The sequence below is a fragment of the Aythya ferina genome (genome assembly GCF_964211825.1).
Source record: "Aythya ferina genome assembly, chromosome: 2".
NCBI classification, from domain to species: domain Eukaryota; kingdom Metazoa; phylum Chordata; class Aves; order Anseriformes; family Anatidae; genus Aythya; species Aythya ferina.
The window spans coordinates 125601619-125624441 of NC_140297.1; the positions used below are offsets into that span (position 1 = coordinate 125601619).

General features: G+C 35.0%; 1 protein-coding gene across 1 annotated transcript in view; it reads left to right on the top strand.

Moving 5' to 3' along the window:
• PREX2 (phosphatidylinositol-3,4,5-trisphosphate dependent Rac exchange factor 2) overlaps positions 1 to 22823 on the top strand; it is a 183181-nt gene that overhangs the window by 148306 nt on the left and 12052 nt on the right. Inside the window, exons 37-39 of the mRNA XM_084512072.1 lie at positions 4818 to 4884; positions 6906 to 7096; positions 19282 to 19384. Of these exons, the coding sequence (XP_084368198.1) occupies positions 4818 to 4884; positions 6906 to 7096; positions 19282 to 19384 (361 nt within the window). The remainder of the gene's footprint in view (positions 1 to 4817; positions 4885 to 6905; positions 7097 to 19281; positions 19385 to 22823) is intronic.

The following is a 22823-nucleotide window of genomic DNA, read 5'->3' on the forward strand; positions in this document are numbered from 1 at the left end:
AATTCCCTTTCACTTAGTAAAACAGGATGGTTTCAAGTGATCTGGGAAGTAGGTAGATGGCAGGAGGCTTGGCATACTGGGTTACCCAGGAAGGGCTTACACATCAAATATATGAGTTACCCAAGGTAATTTCAGAGCCATACGGTGTTAAAATTTTCTGTTCTGTGTTTCAGGTTGCGTAGTAGTAGTTGTGAATGGTGAGAATACTGCTACGTATGCTGTTTCAGAATTTAAAATTGTGAAACAGTTGCAAAGATTTTTTCTAATAATTAAACCTTTCTCAAAACCTCTAATAATACTGTACATATGATTGTATCATTAAGATGTTAGGGTTAGAATCCCCTTTATAAGATCCCATGATCCTATTTTATGATGAGACCAAAGCCCCATTAAATTGCCCTTTTTGCTGATGTACGTATTTTTCCAGGCATATGTAATGCAGAAGGTGGGAAGTCCTTTGTGTTATGCCGTCTGATAATTCATATGTGCATACTTCTGTGGAGTAACGCAGTATGCTGAGACTTTAATTGGTAGATTTATCTAAACGTATTATCTCTGTATGAAAACCATTCCTGTCTTATGCACCTAAATAGTGATAGAATATTACAGTTTTCTTTCTTCTGGACTTGTAGCATGAATAGAGATACAGAAATACTGCAAAGTAGTGTAAAAACACTAATAAAATTTAGAGGAATCATGCTGTGTTGAAGTAACTGTCAGTTTAAATGGTCTCCATCATTGCAAGGTATCAACTGTTGCAAGCTGAAAATTTTTAAAATATATTTTCAGATGCATGGTGTCAAGTAAATGACTTAAAATCACCACCTCTTTGTGTGGGTTTAGAGTGTAGATATACTTGGTAATTTATTATTTATTGAGATTTACCGTTTTGAGATTTACAATTGCCATTTGTTTGCTCTGGCAGCAGATTGTTTTCTGCAGTGGGTACTTGATACAACAGAAAGTTGAATTTGGAAGCATGTATATATATACACACAAACACACATGTATATATAAAAATAGATATGCTTCTAAATGTTTGAAGACATATATATGCATGCTGTACACCTGGATGCATCTATAGTTAACAATGAGATGACAGAATATAGCTTTTTATTAAAGAAAAAGATAAGTATGTGTGTATTTATGTGCATATACAGAGATACTAAATATATCATAGACATATGTATAGAACTGCAGAAGAAAATTACAGACACTAATTCCAACACTCCCCAAGTCTGCACCTCTGTATTGATGTATCCTTTGCCATGTTGTTGACCATGCTTCTTGAATAACTTGTGACTAAGGGACTGAAAATCAAGTAGCATTCAAATATATTTTGGGGAGTTGGACCCGATGATCTCTGGAGGTCCCTTCCAACCCCTACAATTCTGTGATTCTCTGATATTTCCATTCTACTTTTTCAAGGCATTTTGAATTTCTTCATATGTATGCCACAGTTATGAAGACAATATAAAAGATAGTTTTTTTTTTTTCTTTTTTTCTTTTTTTTTTGGAAAAGCAGCAAAGCAGCCCAACTTGCCTTTATTTAATGCTATTTAATCCAATTATCTCCCCTCTGCCCCCAATTATTCTTTGCTATTCTTACATTTCAAATAAAGGATGATTGACAGATAGGATAACTAGGTAAAATGCTTGACTAAGAAAAACATCAAAACTTCAGTATCTCCTTTGTATGTTGGTTCCAGGAGAATTTCTGGGGAAAAAAAGAGAGAGAGAATAATCCTTTTGTTGATAGTGTTTTTCTTCTTGAACCCTAAGATGTTTAGTACCTCAATCCATAGTAAGTTTTCTCTGAGATCTCTGTCCCTTAATTTGACATTTTTGCATAGGAAAATTGGGACGTGTCTTTAAAATTTGAACATAGCAATAATCCCCTGTTGTTCTAATGCCTTTTTTTTTTTGTTGTTGTTGTTTGCTTGTTTTTACCTTTTTGTTTGCTTGTTTTTACCTTTTTTACTTTTTTTTTTAGTAGAATTTTTTTTTTCTTTGTAGTAGAAAAAAGGTTTTTATACTACAACTTAGAGAAATTGTAAGGCTTTTAGTAGCAAAACCAGCATCACAATTGCAGACAAAGAACTATGATTTCATTCTTGATCATTTCAAATGGATTAGAAAATATTGTCCAAATTGGGCACCATGCCAATATTGCCATTAACTTTTCCCATAAAATATGATTAAGGACCTTAACAAGCATTTAGTAATTAAGTGAAGTGCTCTGGAAATTTATATGCTGTCCACAGTTTGTCATGTTCTGTAAAATATTGAAGACAGTTTTTATGAAAAGCAATAAAAATAAAGCACTTGAGAAACATCTGGGAGTGCTATCTGATTGTGTGGGGGGAATAGTTTCATTGGTAACAGGATATTTTGATATATAAAATTAATGTTGTGTATAGTTGATTTTTGTTTGTTCTTTAGGTTAATGAATAACTGACTGAATTAATATAGTAATTTCTATAATTGTATATACTATTCTAGTGTCCGTGTTGCTTCATTTTGTACCCTGAGTTGATTATTCTCCATGTACTCTATTAATGTGTGTACTGTTCTGTATTTGGTTTTTGGTTTCATTTAATGCAGCTGAATTTGCTGAAATAATAGCACAAAGAGAATGGGAGTGCTGAACAGACTCTGAATGAAGCACATTTTCCTGTAGCATAGCAGGAAAAAACAGTAGAGGCTTTTAGTCTGATAATGTTCAGTGGATGGCAGGATGATGCTTTGGTTTTAGCTTTGTTAACAAAGAAAAAGGTTAGCCTGTTGCTGCTGAGGTAGCTTTTATGTGCTGTGGCCACTCGTAGTGATTTATGAGTAATTTTCTCTGCAAACCTCTTTTCCTCCCAATAGTCTCCAGCTTCCTCTGACACAGAGTACAGTCTGGATTGTGCACAGGCTTAATGGAATAACAGAACTAGATTAGTTTTCTTTACTGTGCTTTGAAAGGGGATTAATTCATACCTTAAGTTTGGGGGAAGATGGTTTCAAAAGTACAAAACAATGGGCAGCAAAATCTACTAGAATTAAAGGTGAATGGATTTAATTTTTTTAATCAGTACAGTTATTTCAGATTGTTGAATAGTAAAAGGCTATGCAAATTTGCAGTCTGCACCTCTGTTTTGCAGATATGAAACCATGTGAATAACTTTGCTCGTGGATAAAAACATTTTCATTTTTTATTGCAATTAAAATTTGGTTAACATTCCATGGGGCAGCTGGAGTTCAGTTCCAGCCTGGGTCAAGACTTGGCTGTGACCTTTAGCCAGGTCTACTCCTTGTTCACAGGCACTAGAGCCAGATCATACCTTGAGGCTTCCACCAGAAAATCTAGAAAGGCTCCATATTCAGTGTTTTTGGTTCTGTGTGTGCGTATTTGTGTTTTGTTTTTAACCTTGTCCAGAATTGCTGCAGGGGTAGGTGTTGCATGATTCTCCCTGGAGGCTTCATCTAGTCAGGGAATCCCAGTCAATGTTTCTGTTAGCAGTGGCCCCAGCAGTTTCAGGAGTTTTTCAACCAACACAATGAGTCTTGAGGTCTTGTGACTGTGATATGTAAGATATTTCCTCTGCCTATCGAACATTTAATGTTAATTCATCAATAGTGAGCAATTAATTTGCTTGTAAGGCAAACAGCAAAAATAAAAAGCCTCTAAGGTTTCTGAGTTAAAGGAGATGGGTAAAGAGCTCCTTGCTTTCCATGCTGTAGCTTTGTTAAAGTTCTTCCTGGTGTTGAAAAAGAGAACTTTTCCTGTTTTAGGAGAGAAGGATGGAAGCATGGAAGTCCTCTGCACAAAATATCAGCCACCTTTGTCTTTTAAAACAGTGCACGTAGCATTTGTCTATTTTATGGAAACTTTTAATGGTACCATTCATTGATAAGTGAAAGGTTATAGAAGAAACTGGGGGAATATGGGCTGAAGAGCTTTACTACAAAGTACATAAATCTGATACAGCAAGAATGCCTTGTTTGTCACATTTGTGTTCTGTAGGTAAATGACATTTTTCTTTAGCTTCTTCTTTCATGCACCAATGCCTTTGCAAAGAAGTATGCAGAAATTGTATAGGAAGGCAGTTTGTTTTATTTATTTATTTTATTATTATTATTTTTTAAATTTACACATGCATGCCTGAGTGCACACATTGCAAATACCATTTTGCTTGTATGATGTATATTTACCACTTATAGGGCTTTTTGTTGTTCTTGTTTGTTTGTTTGTTTGTTTTTTTTATTGTGAGCTTGAATGTGTATTCCTCAACATCAGTACTATGTTTCATATTTGGGATTCTGTTCTGATATTATTGCAGATATATACAACTAATATTAAAAAGCCAAACCAAACCAACTAAACAAAAACAAACAAACAAACAAAACATTGCAGTGCATGAATTTCAGGTGCAGTTTACGTGCTAAGTTACCCAAAGTCACTGTTGAAATCTAGACAGTTGCCACAAACCTTTCATTGATGAAAATGAATGTTTTGGTGAAAATCACTTTCAGAACTAGTTTTTGTACTAACTAGGGATTAAAGTTTTGCACTGTACTGTCAAAGGACAGAGGTAATGTTTGTCTCCAGGACAAGAAAAATGGTCCTCATTACTTTAAAGAAAGGGTGTTAGTGCCTATTTACCCTTGTACTAATTCTTGATCCTCTCTTATCATGGAAATAGAACAAAACAAAACAAACAAACTAAAACCAACACATTTTTGGATGATGTCTAAGAATAGTCACCTGCATACATTTTGTTTCAGAATTAAAACAATTAACAGCCTTTGCATTGTTTTGTTTGTTTTCCCAGAGCATTCTACCTGGACAAGTCAAACCTGCCTGCAAATTCAACATCTAAAGCAGCTTACATAGATAAGGTAAATAAAAATGTTAAGTGCATAATTAAACTCTGTATGTTACACACTGCTATTATAATCCTTTCTTGAGGTGTTCTTTATTCCATTCAAAAAATGGAATTCAAAGCTATAGGGACTTTGGATATAAGGAAAGGAGGAAATCTTTTCAATCTTTCTGTTGCACCTTGCTTTTAGGGGTATGTGGTGCCATGTGGTTCTTTATCCGCAGGTGAGGCTGAAGGGCACCAACATGTCTCAGAAAGAGAACCATAGCTTTTCTTTTTCGCCACGTTGTCAAAGCAATGTAATCACACCAGGAGCATGCAAGGGGTGAGGGGGGAGCAGATGCAGGCAGAATTTTTTTGTTCCAAAAATTGGAATTGCTGTTAAAAATTAAATAGTCCTTCAGCCTGCTCAGGCTTCCTTCTGAACCTCCTAATTTCAGCTTTCTCCAAATACCTTCATCAGTCTTTAAATCTCTGTGACTGAGAGATCCCAGGGGCTATGAAAATTCATTTAATGATCTCTCCTACTGTTGGATAGTTAATACCCCTACTGTAGACCAATAAGGAAAAATACAGAAATTCCTAAGGTCTTGTCTGTACTGACTTACAAGCAAAAGTGATTGAGTTACTGTGGCTTGAGAAATATAGTAATCATCAGCTGAGCTTTATGACAGACTAAAATTTTATGACCGTATCATCTAGCACAATCATTAACGGACAGATAGCTCCTGTTTCTTGGCTCTGTGCTGGACCGCTTGGAAGGGGAGGAGGATGAGCCTGTTCCTCTCCTTCCATGGTGAGTCAGGAAATTTAATTTTCTAAACAGTCACAGATGCAACAGGATAAATTAGCTACATGTAGAGTGCTTGTTACCCTCAAACCTGTTCCCTGTCTATTTTAGTAAAAAGACCAAGGGCAAGTTAAAATCATCTCATAATCCAGAGGTAACCAAGGGATGTTAATTTAACATAGTGCATTTATTTTGCAGTTGGAGCAAGCTAAGAGTTAGTGCATGGTCTTAGCTTGTGGGCGTGACTTCTGTTATGTTCTTCATAGCTCTGCATTTGTAAATGGCACCAAGTAAAATCAATTTAAATGGATGCAAGTTAAATCAATAGGAGGTAAACCAGGTTAAATTTATTTGTGCCCAGATTTAAATATGCTGGTTGTTATAATTGATTTACTTGACCTGTATGCTTTTTTTTGAGTGAAGTTACCTCCATAAATGGGCAAGTGAGGCTAATGTTTCCTTACTTAGTTAAAGATGTCTCTAGGGAATGAATCTCTTTTTCAAAAGACTTAACCTTTGGTTAAGAGTTTTGCTGGAATCTCAAAGTGCCTCTGGAATAAAGATAAAGGGAATTTAGAACTATGGTCTTTGCAAAACTATGTTGTGAACCTCTCCTTTACACAAAGCACCATGAGATGTTACTTTTCAATGCCAGATTTCTCTTGAAGGCTCTTCTTCTGAGAGCAGCCTTCTACTTGAAGCTGCCTTTTCTAGGTTGATTATTTATTTTCCATGCAGTAATGTTGAGTTTTGTAGTATGTTTTGCGATTCCTGTTCATTTTTCTTTTTCCATGTTGTTAGTCAGGGTTAGGAACCAGCCATTTGCATTAATAAAGGATAATGTGTCTTAATTATAAGCTGATTGTCTCAGTGAGTCAATTAACCAGGCTTGGCATCCCTCCTGTATATGTGTACGGTTGTAGGTTGTCTCTTTGTGGTTTCCCTTCTTTGGAAATACCATTAATGGAAATGGCACTGATGGAACTGTTCAGTTTAATGAAGTGAAAAACAGCTCTGTAGGCAGGACTGGGAATGAAAGTCAGTGACCGTAAGAATTTAAAAGTTTGAAAAAGTTGTCCTCAGTCATAACAGAAGACTGTGTGATCTGTATGCATGTTAAAGAATCTGGCTTTTAACTGTCCTAGACAGCCCTGCTGTTCCAACCCGTAGTTGTGAAGACCTACTCCAGGAGAGCATTTCACATGTTCTCAGTAGCAAATATTTAAATTTCTCTTTCCCTTTTGCAGCTGATGAGGCCTCTCAATTGCTTGGATGAACTTTACCGACTCATAGGGTCCTTTATCCGTTCCAAGCGCACCGCTGCCTGTGCATACACTGCTTGCAGTGCTTCTGGAGTTGGATTGCTATCAGTTTCTTCTGAACTCTGTAACAGGCTTGGAGCTTGTCACGTCATTATGTGCAACAGTGGAGTTCACCGGTATGGCAATTTATTTTCCTCCCTTTGTTTTAGTCAGTCATTCAGACATTGCAGTTTGGAGAAAGTTCTTGTACTGTCTTTCCATATATGTGGCTAAGTATCTAATACACTTAAAAAATCTATGGTGAAATAGTAGAACTATTTTTGCAGTGATAGGCAGAAATGAGTAGTATGATTCTGTTTTGTGCAGTTGTGATGGATTGTTCCTTATTCGAGTCAGTAAAATGCAGGAGTCTTAATTGCTAAGGCAGAAAAAGGAATGTTTCCTAGGTGAATAACACACTGTGTTAAATTCTTGATACAGACAAGAAATGCTGAAATTTGCATTTGCTTTGTATGCTGGGTAGAGCTTATTTCAAGGAAAAGATAAATGAGACATAAGAGGTATACATTTCTGCAGGTGTACCATATGATAACGAGAAGTTCTGTCTGTAGAACAGCTGGTATGATTAACACAATACCAGAAAATGAACTGGACTGTGATCAACTGAGCTTTGTTGTCATCAACTCTGAGATTTTAATAGACACACACACGCATGTGTCTATTATAGATATACACACACATTTATATATATAGACACACATGTGTGTCTATATATATAAAGAAGTCAGTAACATCATTATTGAGCTCACTAGTATTTAATGATATTTATCAAAGGCAGCATTATTTATATTCCACTTGGACAGAATACAATTCTATCTACGTAACACCAAAAAAAAAACAAAGACTGAATTGGAGAGCGGGAAAACAACATCAAAAACAAGCTATTACCGAAAATCTGATGTTAAATAACGACTCTATAAAATTTCCAAACTGTGCATTGCAGCTAGCAATATGTTAAAAATACCCTCCTTGGGAGTTGCTCTCCATCATCCTTCTGAGTCCCTATCAGCTAGGGATGTTCTGTGATGATATGACCTATCCGAATCCTTATTTTAGCAGACTTGATTTAATACTTTGTATTAAAATGAGTGTTGCTTTCTCCTAATTTTAACTAATGTCTTTTCTTTAAAAGAGGCTTAGGGAAAAAAAATGCAGTATAACCACAATGCTATTGGGCACGAGAACCAGGAAAAGCTCTGTATACAGTCAACACAATTAAATTATATAAAAACAGTGCTTGCCATTTCTCTTAGCAGAGATTTTAATAGTGTTATATTGCAACAGACTATTTGTATTACTCTTTATCATTGATACAAGAGAATGTAGCATGCTGTTTACTGTACTTGGCTTTAGGCAATTGCTAAATAAGTCTACTATTTAACACTAGACAATAGGTGGGAATACTGTCTGGGAATACTAGCCAATGAAGATGGGAATACTTTATGGCATAGATTGGCATGAAGTTGTCATTTCAGAAGACTATAAAGATAGCTTTTCTCTGTCTCTGTATCTCTGTTTATACAGCTTCACAAGAAGTTTTTCTGATACAGATAGTCCCTCTACATGTGTCAGACCTTCAGATTTCTAAATTCATTTTTGCTTATAAACATTGCTCTGAGAGTGAATAAGATTTGATGAAGGGGGATGGGAAATCAGCCTTTTGTAAGGCATACAAGAGAAAGCTATATTAGCTCTTAAGAATGAAAAAAAAAAAGTCATTAATAATTAGACTGACCTCATGTCAGTTAGTTACTATGAGTTACCATTTTTACCATTTCCTCAAAGCCCTGTGCTTTTAAGAACAGATTCCTTATTCCCAAGTATCCTTCCAAAGACTTCCCTTTATATTATAATAAAAGAAATTTCACATGATCAGAAAAGACTATGGGTTTGATTCTGCCATTTTGCATAAAACTGAGGAACCCTACCTCTGAGTTTTCTTTTGATTTCATGGATCCTGAACCTGCCAATATAGTCGTGGCAAAAATTCTTACTATTTAAGAATAAAGTCAGAGCAATTTTAATAGTCCCAATAAAGTATTAATCTGCAGTGCATGGATCACAATCATTCAGAATTATTTAGTAGCTGAATAACTGGTGGCATGCTTGATTGAAAAAATGAGCAATTCTTAGATGAGAAGGAATTATTCATGAGATTTCTGCTCAAAACTAGGGCTAATTCAAAGGTTAAAACTTTTAGATGTCTAGTTAAGTGTATTTAAAAAACACAAAATATTAGAAAGCCAACACACACTGGATTTCAAGACACTATTACAAGCAATGGGAATGGAGTTTAAATATTTTACGTGTGGCTTTCCATGTCAATGTTAAAGGGCTCAAGATCACCATTTACGTAAAGTAAATGTGGAAAACACTTTTCTGTAAAACATGACTAGTTTTGCTTTACAGAAGAGTCTGTTTGAGCTTTTGTACAAGATACCATTACTTCATTTGTGCAATAATATTACCTTTGTGGCTACCATCTGTTCAGAGGAAAAAACCATCAACTCTTGACATTATCACAGACATTTTAAGATAGGCCTTCCTTAAGGAAGGTATTCCTTAAGATTTTATAGGTACTCAAAGAGTTTTTGCTTTGAATTTTTGAAAGTTCTGGAGAAAACTCATATATTTAGAGATTGGAAGGGACTCTTGTGCTTTTATTTGAAGTGACAGATTTTGAAGAAGCTATTTTTTTCTTTTCAAGAAATAACAATTTCCTGAAATTACTGTTGTACGTACAAACAGGATGAATGGAAAAGTCTTTCCTTAGCATTTCAAATTGTATTCAACATTGTTGTTTTGTCTTTTTGGCCTCCCTAGGCCATATCTCTGCAGTCCAGTTCTAAATATCCTCTGCTTTTTGGCACTCTGAAATTGCCTTTGCCCAGATAGAAAGCTTGTTTTGTCTCCAACTTGCACGCATGCTTGTGAATTTTGTTCCTGAAATTTCTGCTGCTAAATTGTGCTGTGTTTTTCTGAACCTACTCCCCTTGCTGCTGCTTTGTAGAGTGAAACTGTCTTGCAGCATCATGAAGTCCTGTGAGGAGGACAAAAAGAAGAATAAAAAGCTGGATGCGATCCAGTCCCATAGACACAGAAGATTTTGCCTGTTGCCTGCAGTCTCTGAGGCTTAATTCTGCTTTTTTAACGGAATATTATTTAATCAGAGCAGATAATCATACAAAGTAAAGTTCTTTAAATTGTAAGTTAACTTTTTAGAGTTGATGTTACTGTTTTTAGTAAGAGAGGATATATTTTCCTGGTTGTATTCAGCAATACATCTGGCCTTCTGTGTCTTAGAAACTAAATGCTATGAAGTTCTGGAATGCAACCAATTGCAGAAATCCATGTTCTGTAGGTCCAATGAGCTCACAACTGAAGTTTTTAGCACTATGCTACAGGTATTTAATGAACTGAAAACTGTTATTATCTACTGATACTGCTAGGCAAGCAGATGTTGGAAAGATGTGAATAGTGCTTTCAGGTTAACTTTTAAAGTATGTTCTTCATGTATCAGTCTTCTTGACAGCTTAAAAGTGAATAATAATGAACTCCTTGCAAGGTTGCTTCCAAAAGAAAATAAAAATAAAAAATCCAACACAGCCTAATTTCTGTAGTTGGTTGCTAATGAAAGGGAATCTCTGAGTGTGGAGGAGTTCAGGGCTCTCTGCTGGTCAGCATCTTTTGCTCTTGGAGAGTGGGAACTGAGCAAACCATTCATCTGTCAGTTTACATTATTTAATATACTTTAAACCTGAACTCCCTCACTCAGTTTATCTGTCAGCTACTGAACTGATTGGAGAGCCTTTTCAGTGTTTTCTTAACTTAGGTGTCATGGATTGACAATGGGGGTTGATGTCACCTTTCCTCTCCTAACTGGAAGCAAATCCCAGAAAGCTTGAAGGGAAGTGCTGGCTAGCTGTCCCAATGCAGAAGAGGCCAAGCACTATGAAACAGCAGCTTTGTCTGCTTTGACAGTGATTGCTGATCTCTGGATCAGCAGTTTCTTGGTTTCTAACTTCTCTGTGATCCATATTAAATTGCTTTTCACACTGCACTAGGCTAAAACATCTTGACAGAGTTCACACGTTCATCCCTGTATCCAAGATAACACTGGAGATTTTGAATTGCCAGTGATTGCTTTGCTTTGATTTTTACTATGTCAATATGTTTACCAATTTATATGAGAGTCTGAAATCCTATATCTATTTCAGACAGCATTTCTTTTCAAATATATTTCAATCACCAGATAAACAAGGATGAGAAAAAAATAAGTCTCTTTAACCTTCTCTGTCCAAAGTGATGTAAGTACTACAAACTCCTTTTGGATTGTCATAAGTGAACATGCCTTGTTACTCAACATTAGGAGGAGAACTCTAAAGTAGTCTAAGAAATCAATAGTTTTTATTTCTGTTTTTCCTTTTTTTTTTTTTTCTGTCATCCATAGTTATATTTCTGCCTGCCAGTCAGCTGCCGCCCCATAAACAATGCTCTGCTGTCTTGTATTCATTCTGTTTGAAGTTGTAATCACTGTGTACAAATGTAGGTGATGAAAGGCACTTTTAAATTTTATTGAATCATGATGTTAGCTCCTGCTTGAAGGAGAAGAGCAGACTATAGAGCACAGACATGCCCTAGCCTCTTTCCATGCCAAAATGAAATTAGGTGCAGCAGCTGCAGAAGCCTATTCAGGGACCATAGGCCTTACAGGCTCAAAGGAATCATTTAAAGCATCCAAATGAAACAAATCCCATGCTTGTTTAAAATTTTGCATTTCCTGAAGGATTGAGAGAAGTCTTTTATAATCTTGATGAACCACCAGAAAAATCACTGTCTTATTTTCTCTGAATTTTAATTTCCCCTTCAGAAAGTCTCTTAGCGTTGCCATCCTTCAAGCGGTGGGGTTCTGGCTGGCAGGCACTCAGCTGAATGATGAGGCAGGTTTTGCCAAGCGTTGATTATGCTGTCTCTTGCAGCTGACACAGATCCCAAAAACCAGCTAAACTGGCTCCATCTTCCACGCAGTGAAGCAGAGTAACACCATAAGCTGTCCATTGTGGCCAGCTGCCTTTTTTTGAATCAGATAAAACATGGTGAAAAATAGGAACCCTGGACGCTGACTTCATATTGTAGACATTCTATGATAAGAATTCTTTCTTTTAGATTATTTCAGATTTTTATTTATTTATTTAGTTAGTTTTAGTAGGAATTTAGTTCTGAGCTAAATGACTCTGTGCCAGAAAAAAGAAATCTACTTGAAGTTTTGCAGATATAACTCCTGAGCTCCACAGTAAGAAGGTTTTCGGGGACCAATAGGATACTTTTAGGTGTCTGTCAGCGTGAGCTGATGAACTAATTCTTGCTTCTCTCCATCTTTTGCTTTTAGTCCTGCTAACTTTCCATTTAGCAAAGATTTTTTTTTTTTTAACTGCAGTTTTATTATGCCTGTCTGCAATTAGTGTATGTTTGTGATACTTTGCCTACTTAAACATAAACAAAATTTCTGTTTTCCTAAAATTGTTTACGATAGTAGAGTATTTCATCATGCTGGTTAATATTTGCAAACAGTTCGTGTGATCAATATGCAGAAATTTATCTTAAGATAATATAGACAAGACATTTAGCACAAATAAATTGTTTCTACAGTGATAATCATTTTATTTTGATCCGTATATGCCTTTCATAGGCAACCTTATATGTTTTTGCTTTGTTCATCTCTAATATGTATGTGAAGGACTATAGTTATGGGTTCACTTACATATTTTAAATTCTGTTTAAAATGCAATCTGAAAATGCAGAGAAATGCAATGAGACAGATAGATGGATCTAACTTGTTACTAATATGGATTTCAATGTGTTCTTTTTTCTTTTTGGATTCCTTGTAATGTTATAGACCAGGATAGACATTTAACAATAGAGCTGATACACAACATGATCACTTTGCTATGTAGAAACATCCTCTTGCTCTTCAGTTACTGCAGTATTGCCTTACTTGCAATCCAGGTCTTTGGGAGAATCTCATTCTTCCATACAAAAAAAATATTACAGCAAAAGTTGAACAAATTGTCTAGAACAATCTAGCATTAAAAACTTAATCAAAATAATCCAAATATTTATTATTACTATTATTACTATTATTACTATTATTACTATTATTACTATTATTACTATTATTACTATTATTACTATTATTTTATTATTTTAATTCTGAGGTGGAAGAGTTAACTGAATAACCCAAAATCTTACAAGACAAGAAATAAATTCAAATTTTCCAGCAAATTGGTTTACTTGCCTACTTAGGAAGAAACCTTTAAAGTGAAAGATGTTCTGTACAGAACAAGAGAAATGTCTGAAGTTTGGTTTTCATTTGTTTTTAGATTATTTTTTATTTTTTATTTTTTTTTGAATTATCACTAAGAATAAGCAACCAAAAGGCATGGGATACTTTGAATCTTCTGGAAATGCTGTTCTTTCATTAAACAAAAACGTAATTAATGGTATAATTGACCTCTTGCAACATTTCCAGTTGATTAAAGGTAGCAAGACCTTAGATGAAGAGTGTTTCTGAAAAGATGTTCTGTGTAGCTTTTAAAATCTGACAGATGTGTGGTGAAAAGGAGTGCTTTTTTTTTCATTATTGTTCAGAAAGCTCTCTATCTTAACGGTAGAACAGTCTCATGTTACTCCTCGAAATGTACTGGAAGATAGTGATCTCCCAAATAAACTACAGAAAAAGTCATCATTACTTACTGCATGTTTCATGCTTCAGGATTAAGACTAATGTTGAATTTAGTAAACCTGATTAAAACTATATTTGTAAACTACAAAAGAAGCCATTAACCATGATTAGGTCTAAAACATGGCTGATGTATACTTACCTCCCAGGACTGATTCCTTGGCTTGATTAAGCCTGTGTGATCTACTTCAGCAAGTCAGGACTTTGTTGATAAATTGTGTTTGAAAATACCTGTTAGAGCTGGTTTTGATTATCTTCTTGTGGTATGGTTGATGTATGCCCAACAAAGGAGTTGGGATATATTTATTTTGAGGTTTGCACAACTGCTTAATCACAGTGGTGCCTCTCGTGAAGGAACCTTGTACATGCTGATGCTTAATAGCTAAGAGGCAGACATTCCTTTAATTATGAACTATTCATTTCTTTTTGGCATAGTAGTATTTTCCGCAGAGTCACTTTTTGAAGCATTGTTTATTATTACTGAGCCATCATAATGGAACAAATATATTTCACATACAGGGTAATGTCTTGCTATATGTTGGCAGAATATGAGAAGTTTTGAACAAACCTTCATTGGATGCTCTCAGTCCAAGCCTGATTTTGGAGCAGTGATCTATCCACGCTGGGAACATCTCAGCTTCATTATAAGGTTCATAAAGGGACTGAACATAAGTCCTGAACTCCAGTAAAGTTTTATTGTAATTGTAAATTGCAGTATCATAGTTTATTGTACAGAACTTCATGCACATTTTATCTCTAATGCCTATTGGCTGGCTGAACTTTCCTCTCCCTGTGAGAAAAATAAATTTCTGTTCACCAGAGTTTCAGTGTATGGGCATAGAAAACTGAAACTTCAAATTTTGCCTGTATGGAGTCATAGTCCCACAATAACACCAGCTTAGAAATCTGAGTCTAAGATAATAAATAAAGAGTCTTCAGCTAGACATATCTACAGATTTTATGCTTATTACCGATAATCCTGAGCATTTCCCTTCCTTTTTAGTTTATCATGGTCTATTTCCTTCTTTGGGTTCCTCATCAAAATTAGTATACATTACCCAGCCATCATTAGTAATTATAGAGAATTATCCCTAAAATAATAGCTGCTATATAAGCATTAATTTAAATGACAACGGAAACAAGTCCATACTTAATAGTGTAACTGGCTTAAAAGGTGGGTGTAATTAGCTTATGATGTATAGAAAGAAAATTAATTAAAAGTATAACAATGACATTAAATTACATGTTGAGTAGGAGCTTTAAATTTTAATTAGACTAAGCACACATGCATCCTTTTCCTTTTCTGTTCACATAGCCAGAGCATAATTCATTTTGACATCTCTGCAGTAACTGATGTGGTAACTACTAAACCAGTTCATTTTACTTCATCTTTTCTGTTTAGGCATTTTTCTGAGAGATGCTCTGATGCATCTTTGGATGTGGGATGGCTGGAATCCTATTTGAAACCTGAGAATGAACTGAATGATTTAAATTCTTTCAACTCTGGTAACATAGATATACACTTCACTTGGTGGCAGCTCTGTAGGTGGTATAAATGAACTGAGTATTTTTCCTTTCAGGTGACATTAAATAATCTGTCATGAAATAATCCATTTCTCTAAATTTTTCTGTTTTCCTCTTTTACGACTCAGTTTTTCAGTGTATGTCTATCCAGTAGATTTGCTTTTGTAAAAATCAAATCCCATAAACAACCAACCAAAAAAAAAAAAAAAAAGAAAAAAAAGAAAAAAAAAAAACACACCACAAATGAATTCTTCTGCTGGGGACTATTGGTGATAGAAAATGGTTTAACATCTTTTATTCAGAATGGTCTGATACAGAAGATACTTGAAAGTTTGTATGCAATCTTCAAATCAATATTACTATGACTGAAGAGAGACAGGAGATAGCAGACAGGGGCTGGGAGCAGCTGCAGCCCCTTCTGTTCCCCCTTGGAAACCAAATGGGTGAAATGAGGAACTCTCAGCCCAGTTGCACTGGAAAAGCCAAATGCCTGTGCTGTGATGCTGCTGTGATCTGTCAAGGCAGGGAATTTCTGATTCTGACTGACATGAATTCTGAGATAATGAATTTGGGTCTTTTTTTTTTTTTTTTTTTTTTTTCTGACATAAAAGAAGGGATAATAGGAAAAAAGAGGGAGTGAAAGCAGATTTTGATTTGTTTACAGTGTAAATAGGTATGGATTTGGAATTTATGCTTTCTGTAACAGAATGTTAGGAGAGCATTGGAAGGAGTTAGTTTTTTTTTCTTTTTCTTTTTTCTTAAACTGATATTTTCCTTGTTTGGTTTGGCTGGGCTGAGTGCATGCAAATGACCAGATACTTGTGATGGTCAGAAATGCTTCCAAATTGTTTTGTAAACTTTAATGCCATCTCCTTATTAGCTCTCGAAATGGGGGAGAAGGGTGAATTACTATACATTGCATGTATTTGCTGATAGTCCTTGATACTGAACCTTGCCTAGACTACCAGGACAGTCTTACCATATTAGGAATTCCCAGCTTTCAAACTTTTTCATAAAATTGTACAAGTTGTATTGGTTTAAATTTACATTTGGATAATCTCTGTGTGCTTGGCAGTCTTATTCCTGAGGTACCTCCAGTTATGACTCTTCCATCTTACCATCTGATGTTTTGTGTGTGGATTAGTTTCTTCTACAGCTGGTTTCCAGAACAGTATGATTTGTGATAATGAATATGTAGTGACTCAAAAACTATACTTTAAAAGCTTGGAGAAAGCACCAGCATGTAAATGTTCATCTACTCATGAGTCAGTTCAGCATAACCCTGTGGAAAGGTTTATGATCCGTTTTATAGGAGGACAATGTTTTATTGATTTACTTTACAACCAAAACAAAGCTATTTCAGTGTTGTTTTTGTTGTATTTAGAAAGTAGTATACTTATGTCATAACTACAGGACAAAAGCCATACACAATCATTTTTATTTAAATTCTGGTTTTAGGGCTGCCATTCCTCAGACCTTTTACATGCTTCAAGAGAAACAAAATCTATCAATCTCTGATGAAATATTATAATGAAATGAAATCATGCCACTGGTCTTATTTTGACATTTTTACTTTTTAAAGTATATTAAAATGTTTTTAAAAGATATAGTGGATGTATCTAACCAGCATTACTGTAGAATTTAACCTTGAATATAAAATCTTTTATTAAAGAGGTGTGCTAATAGTTAACATCATTGCTGTCATCTTAAGTGTCTTCACTGCTAATTTCTAATAACACGCTAATATTATTTTTAGAATTATTATTTTTGTGCCTTGAGGTGAGCTCTTCAGCGTTTGGCAATAACTACAGTATAATCATGAAACATAAACAGACTATCAGAGTAGCATATTAAAGAAATCTTCATTACAATAATTTGTCCATGTTTTTCCTCACTTTCGTTATGTCTTTGCACGTTTGGCAACCTTGTTTCTGAATTGTGGTTGGCATTATCAAAATATAGGTAACTCATAATATCCATGATCAGTGGCCATTTCTTCAGGTTTGGGATAGGGAACAGTTTGGCAGTCTTTTCCAATTACAAGATTAGTGTTTGTGTCTAATTCTTCTAGCTGACCTTCATTATAATCCATAGAATTCACAGTGTTCCTTTGTTAGTTTTGATTCATGCATGGAGAACATGATTTTTTTGTTCTTTCAGTCTTTTGGGTTCCAGGAAGATGGGATTTATGGGAAAGTTGGCAATAATTGTTTGGTTGAAAGCTGTACTTTGAGCCCATTAACCTCCATTACACCTACAGAGAGACTTTTGCCTGGCATAGATTACATCTGTCAAATTAGTTTTCAGCTACTTTTGCTTTTTCCAGTTTTAAATAGGACAAAGCTTCCTTTGCAGTCTGTTCTTGAAAGTTAGATGTTTCAGATTTTAGTGCTGTAAGTATTATGGGCATGTACTTTATTTATGCAATACTTAACCTTTCAAAGACAAGATGAAAACATGACATGGAGAATTCCTAGTCTAATGTTTAACTGTTATGCACCTTAATCAAACATATAACAGAAAAGATCAATAGACTTTTGCTCTGAGTTAACTTTGGTGTAAGTATATACAAGAAACCAGGGAATAAAAAATATTGCATTACCAAAGAAACTCATTTAGTTTATACTTTTTTTTTTTTTTAAACAAAAGACCATTAATAAAGATAAAGATCAAATTAAATATCTTTTGCACTAAACACTGGGAAACTTTTTTTACAGTCCATAAATTTGCTTATTGGTTTTTAAAACATGTCAGGATGGTGGACTTTTTTTTTCAGTAAGAAAATAAGTGCAGACACATTTTTCCTCCTACAGATCTTCTGCTCAGCAAAACGAGTGTTTGATTGAAACATATTGTCTGTTCTGTGTGCATAATATAAGCTATGCAGAATCTTTTAGTCAGGATTTTGCCAAAAGGCTGCTCAAAAGTATGTTTGAACCATGTGTCTTAGTTTTTATTACTTGAACTTGAAGTATGCAGCTTTTGTCAGGTTCTGCTGAGGTGGGATCATTTTCTATGCACCTCATATTTCTGCTCAAAGGGATTTGATTCTTGTTGTTTGGCTGTGAAGAGAAAAATCATCAAGCTGCTTACTGGTACAAAACGCAGCCATTCTCAGCACTTGGATGGTAGCAGCCCTCAGACGTGTTGTGCTTTTCACAAAGTACCTGACTATTCCTACTCAGTGTTGTTGCCTTTATCTTGAAGTCTTCTATAGCTTTGGTTTGATTGTGTGAGAAGCTGCCTATCCTTCCTTGTTCTCACCATGACAACTGAAGGCAGTTGGCATGTCCAAAGTGACTTTCCTTACTCCTTCTTGTCTGCCGCAATGACAGGTTTTCCTACAGCAAAGATCTTTGGCTCTGAAAGTTTCCTGGTTGCTCTGACAAAGCAATTACAGCCTTTTCACTAGGATGTGGTACCCAGGAGAGGTTTTTGTCCTCAAGTGTTTACTTGAAAAAGATGGCAAAGTAGGAGAGGACAATTTATTTGAAGGAATTCATTTCTTTTCTTTTCTGAAAGCGTAAATATCTCTTTATTTAAACTACACTGTAACAACATGCCATGAGAATACCCAAGCTCAGTTCATGGCAACAGATCAGGACCCTGGCACCAAAGCTGGGGTCTGCAGCAGATGCTGAGAGAACTTCCGTGAGAGTCAACTGGAAAAGGATTTCTGCAATTAAAAAATTTTCTTCTATTTGGGTTGTCACTCTATCATGTGCTTGCCAAGCCATAGTTAGCGTTGTGGGATTTTTTTATTTTATTTTTTTAATAAACAAAAAATGCAAATGCCTTTGGTTGAAACTCAGCAGTAACATTATGCTCAAAATCTTTGCATTTAATAAACTTTTTGTGTCCAGGCTAATACTTGCAAGGTTTAGAGTATTTGGGAGTACTAGGGGGCAGGTCTACTGTCTATTCTTTTTATTTATAACTTTTTTAAAAATAAAATTATTCTTAAATTATATTAGTGTATGGCAATTATTTGTAGTACACTATTACTAGCAGATGGCTGACCTCAGTTTTCTCTTGCAGCTGCACCCTGAGCGTTACCCTGGAGCAGGCAATCATTCTGGCCCGGAGCCATGGGCTCCCACCTCGCTATATCATGCAAGCTACAGATGTCATGCGCAAACAGGTAAGGCACTCTCTGTGGGTAATACTTTGCTGTTTCCTAGCAATCCTTGACCAAACAACTATAACCCCCATCTTATCATTATGTTACTGTCTGTGTGAGTTTTCTTAGCTTGGTATTTTTGCTGTGTTTTGATTTTGTTTTATTCTCTTCTTTGAATTTTGACTCAAAGGTTTTTTGTTTGTTTGTTTTTTCATGATGGAACAGGCTGTTTTTAACCAGATGCTTGCTTTCTGTGCATGTGTAAATGGTTAATAATTTTTACAGGGTTATGATTTTACTGAAGGTTTTTGTATAGTAACTGATATGGTTACTCAGAGTAGTCTGAGAATCTTTATTATAATAATTATCATCCATAAAAATAACGTAAGACCATTAGCTATCGTTAATAAAATTACTTATTCTGAATGAAGGGAAAGGGCAGGATGGGAGTGGAAGATAAATACTGCGGTTCTTAACTTTGCAGGCAAGATTTCCAAGGACATTGTGCTTGTTTCAAATTGTGTATTTCATGTTTGTCATAAGAGAATATTAGGATTTAGAAGCTGTTGTGAATGGATAACCAGCTCAACGTGACCTCTTAGTGCAAAGGCATGACCAAAAAATGCTGGATTTAAAGGAAATATCAACTGCACATGGAGATTACACTCTACCCTATAATGGAACAGCTCCTAGAATATCTTGTTATCAGATAAATGCTTTCAAAAGCATGATTGGAGTCTTGGAAAGAGTTCAGAGGAGGAGCATGAATGGTCCAGAGGTTGTTAGACAAGCCTTATGAAGTGAAGATTAAAGAGCTCAACCTATTCAGTTGATCAAAGAGAGGTTGAGTGGGTGGGGGCTTAATCAGTATGTGTGCATGTGGAACATATATCTCAGCCTGTGGTAACTTTCAACTGTATGACAAAGGCATAGCAAGACAGAGGATGCAGAAGTCAAAGAGAGACAAATTCAACATTGAATTAAAAGGAAAAAAGATAATATAATACTGGAATAATTAATCACAGATAAAACAAGATTAATTATATCTGGCTTTTAATTTGTATCTAGTTTCATTATTTTCATAAGTTCTGATATATATTCTGTGCAGAAATCACAGTTTAGTTATGGAAATGATTAAACAACTGTATGGTATTTCTAACTCATCATAGAAGAATATGTATTCCTGGCCACACCTTTGGTTTGTTAAAGCAATCATGTAGATATTTCTATATTAGTTGAGATAAATCTCAAGCCATAGATTTTTTTTTTTTTTTTATCTTATATGTAAGATTTGCTGCCTAACGTGGGTACATCTGAATAATTAGACACATTCTTGTTTGTATCTGGCTTTCACTTTATTTAGTACATAAACTAAGTTTTGAAGTGTATAAATACCCTCAAGGTTCTTGAGTCATGTAGGTCTGTTAGGAATTGTACCTTTAACTCGACATTAAAAGAAGCTAATGCTGTACAAGGATAAACATGCATTTATATGTTGATGTGTTTACCCCTGAAGTTCTAAACAAAAATCAGGTTTGGGTATTTTACAATGAAAGAACCTGGACATAGAGTTGTGATTATGTCTGCTTGTGTTCTGTCAAACAGCACATTTTCAATGTACAGTTCTAGAAAGTTATCAGAAATGCTGATTCATATGTGGGTATTCTGCAACCCACTAAATGAAAATGAAAGACAAAATGTAAGCAACTTGCTAATGGTTCAGAGCTGCTATAGCTGTACTAAGACTTGCTCAAAAAGAGATGTAGAAAAAAGCCTGTAGTGGGCCTACATTCTCTGAAGTAAAACAGCAGGTGATCAATAGCTGTTAAAGATACCAATATCTCAATACCACCCACAGACACTGTAAAAGTCTGCTGGTATATCAAGCCAGAATTTGTTCACACATCCTTCCTCTTGCAGGAAACTGCTATGGCATTTAATAGAGTAATAATCTTCTGTTGTAATTTTAAATCAGTCTTGGAGTTCTGTAGTAGAAATATAACCCTCCATTAAATTCTAAATGTTTTGGAGTAATTCCAACAGCACTCCATTGTGTTTTCTAGAAACGTTCTGGATTTAATGCTTAAAGCATCTGTAGGATTTAGCTGTCAGGAGTGTAATGCAGACCATAAAACTTGGAGACGGAAAAAAGAAACAATAACAAAAAAACTTCTTGGGGTTTGTTGTGGAACATCTAGGTAAAGACAATGCATGTATCTTGTCTTAGCGTGTATATATCTATGAAAGACTTTTGATATCCCATTTACAACCTGATTTTTTTTTTATTTTATTTTATTTTATTTTATTTTATTTTATTTTATTTTATTTTATTTTATTTTATTTTATTTTATTTTATTTTATTTTATTTTATTTTATTTTATTTTATTTTATTTTATTTTATTTTATTTTTTGAATAAAGAGAGACTAACCAGATGGGGGTACAAATGAAAGGACATCTATTTCATCTGGTATTCTGGAGAAGCCAATAACGTTAGTTCCTAGCAGCATCAACTTTACACATAGGCATATTCTCTCTTCCAGAAAGTGGTATCTTTTCCAGTTTGGGGCACTAGTACTGAATAACTGGAGACACCCAATTGAATGGATGACCTCAAGAAGTGTGTTTTTCTTTTAAATTGAATGAGGTCATGGTCATGTTTAAAAAGACTTGTAATAGCCCTGACTGTATTGGAACAATTTTTGAAGTAATTGCCCTTGTCAGTTATAATTAGGTATTTGCAAGCACCTGTTCTGCAAGAACTAAAGAAAAGAGACCAACTTATGAGAGTTGGTATGTGCTTGGGTGTGTGGGATGGTTTTAGTTAAGTGACTTCCTCTTTTTCATTTGCTGATTCAGTCTAAATTGATGTTTTGTCAAAAAAATTTATTTTTAACATCACAACCACCATTTACAAACTTTATTTACTCATGTATGTGTATTCACATAAACACCTGTACCTATAAAACACTACATAAAGCACACTGACATAAGTGTGTCTTCAGGATACACCAAAAAGTGTCAAAGATGGAGAGGCCTAGAAAAGGAACTGCAGGAGGGCACAGGGGTATAGGAAAGAAAGGTAACTAAAAAGCTGATGAGCAGAAAAGGCTAGCAGAAATTGTGTTATCTTTTAAGTGAGTGAGGAATTTTTCCATGCCTCTCCAGATTACTTTCCTCAGAAGTATGATAATAGCACCGCATTTTGAATAGTTCTCATCAGAATGATGCTGATTTAGAGCTCTTTGAGTGTGCCATAAAGAGAATCTATTTTCTTTATGTTACTGGTTTTTGCCATCCTTAAATTAGTGTGTAGCTTGAAAATAAACCTATTATTTTTTTCTCATGGCAATAAGAATACTTGTTCCTATAAAAGAGTCCAGATTAATGGTAGCATTTCCCCAGAGCTAATGACATCTTTCATGAGCGGTCTGGCAGTACTGGTACACAGAGAAAAGCATT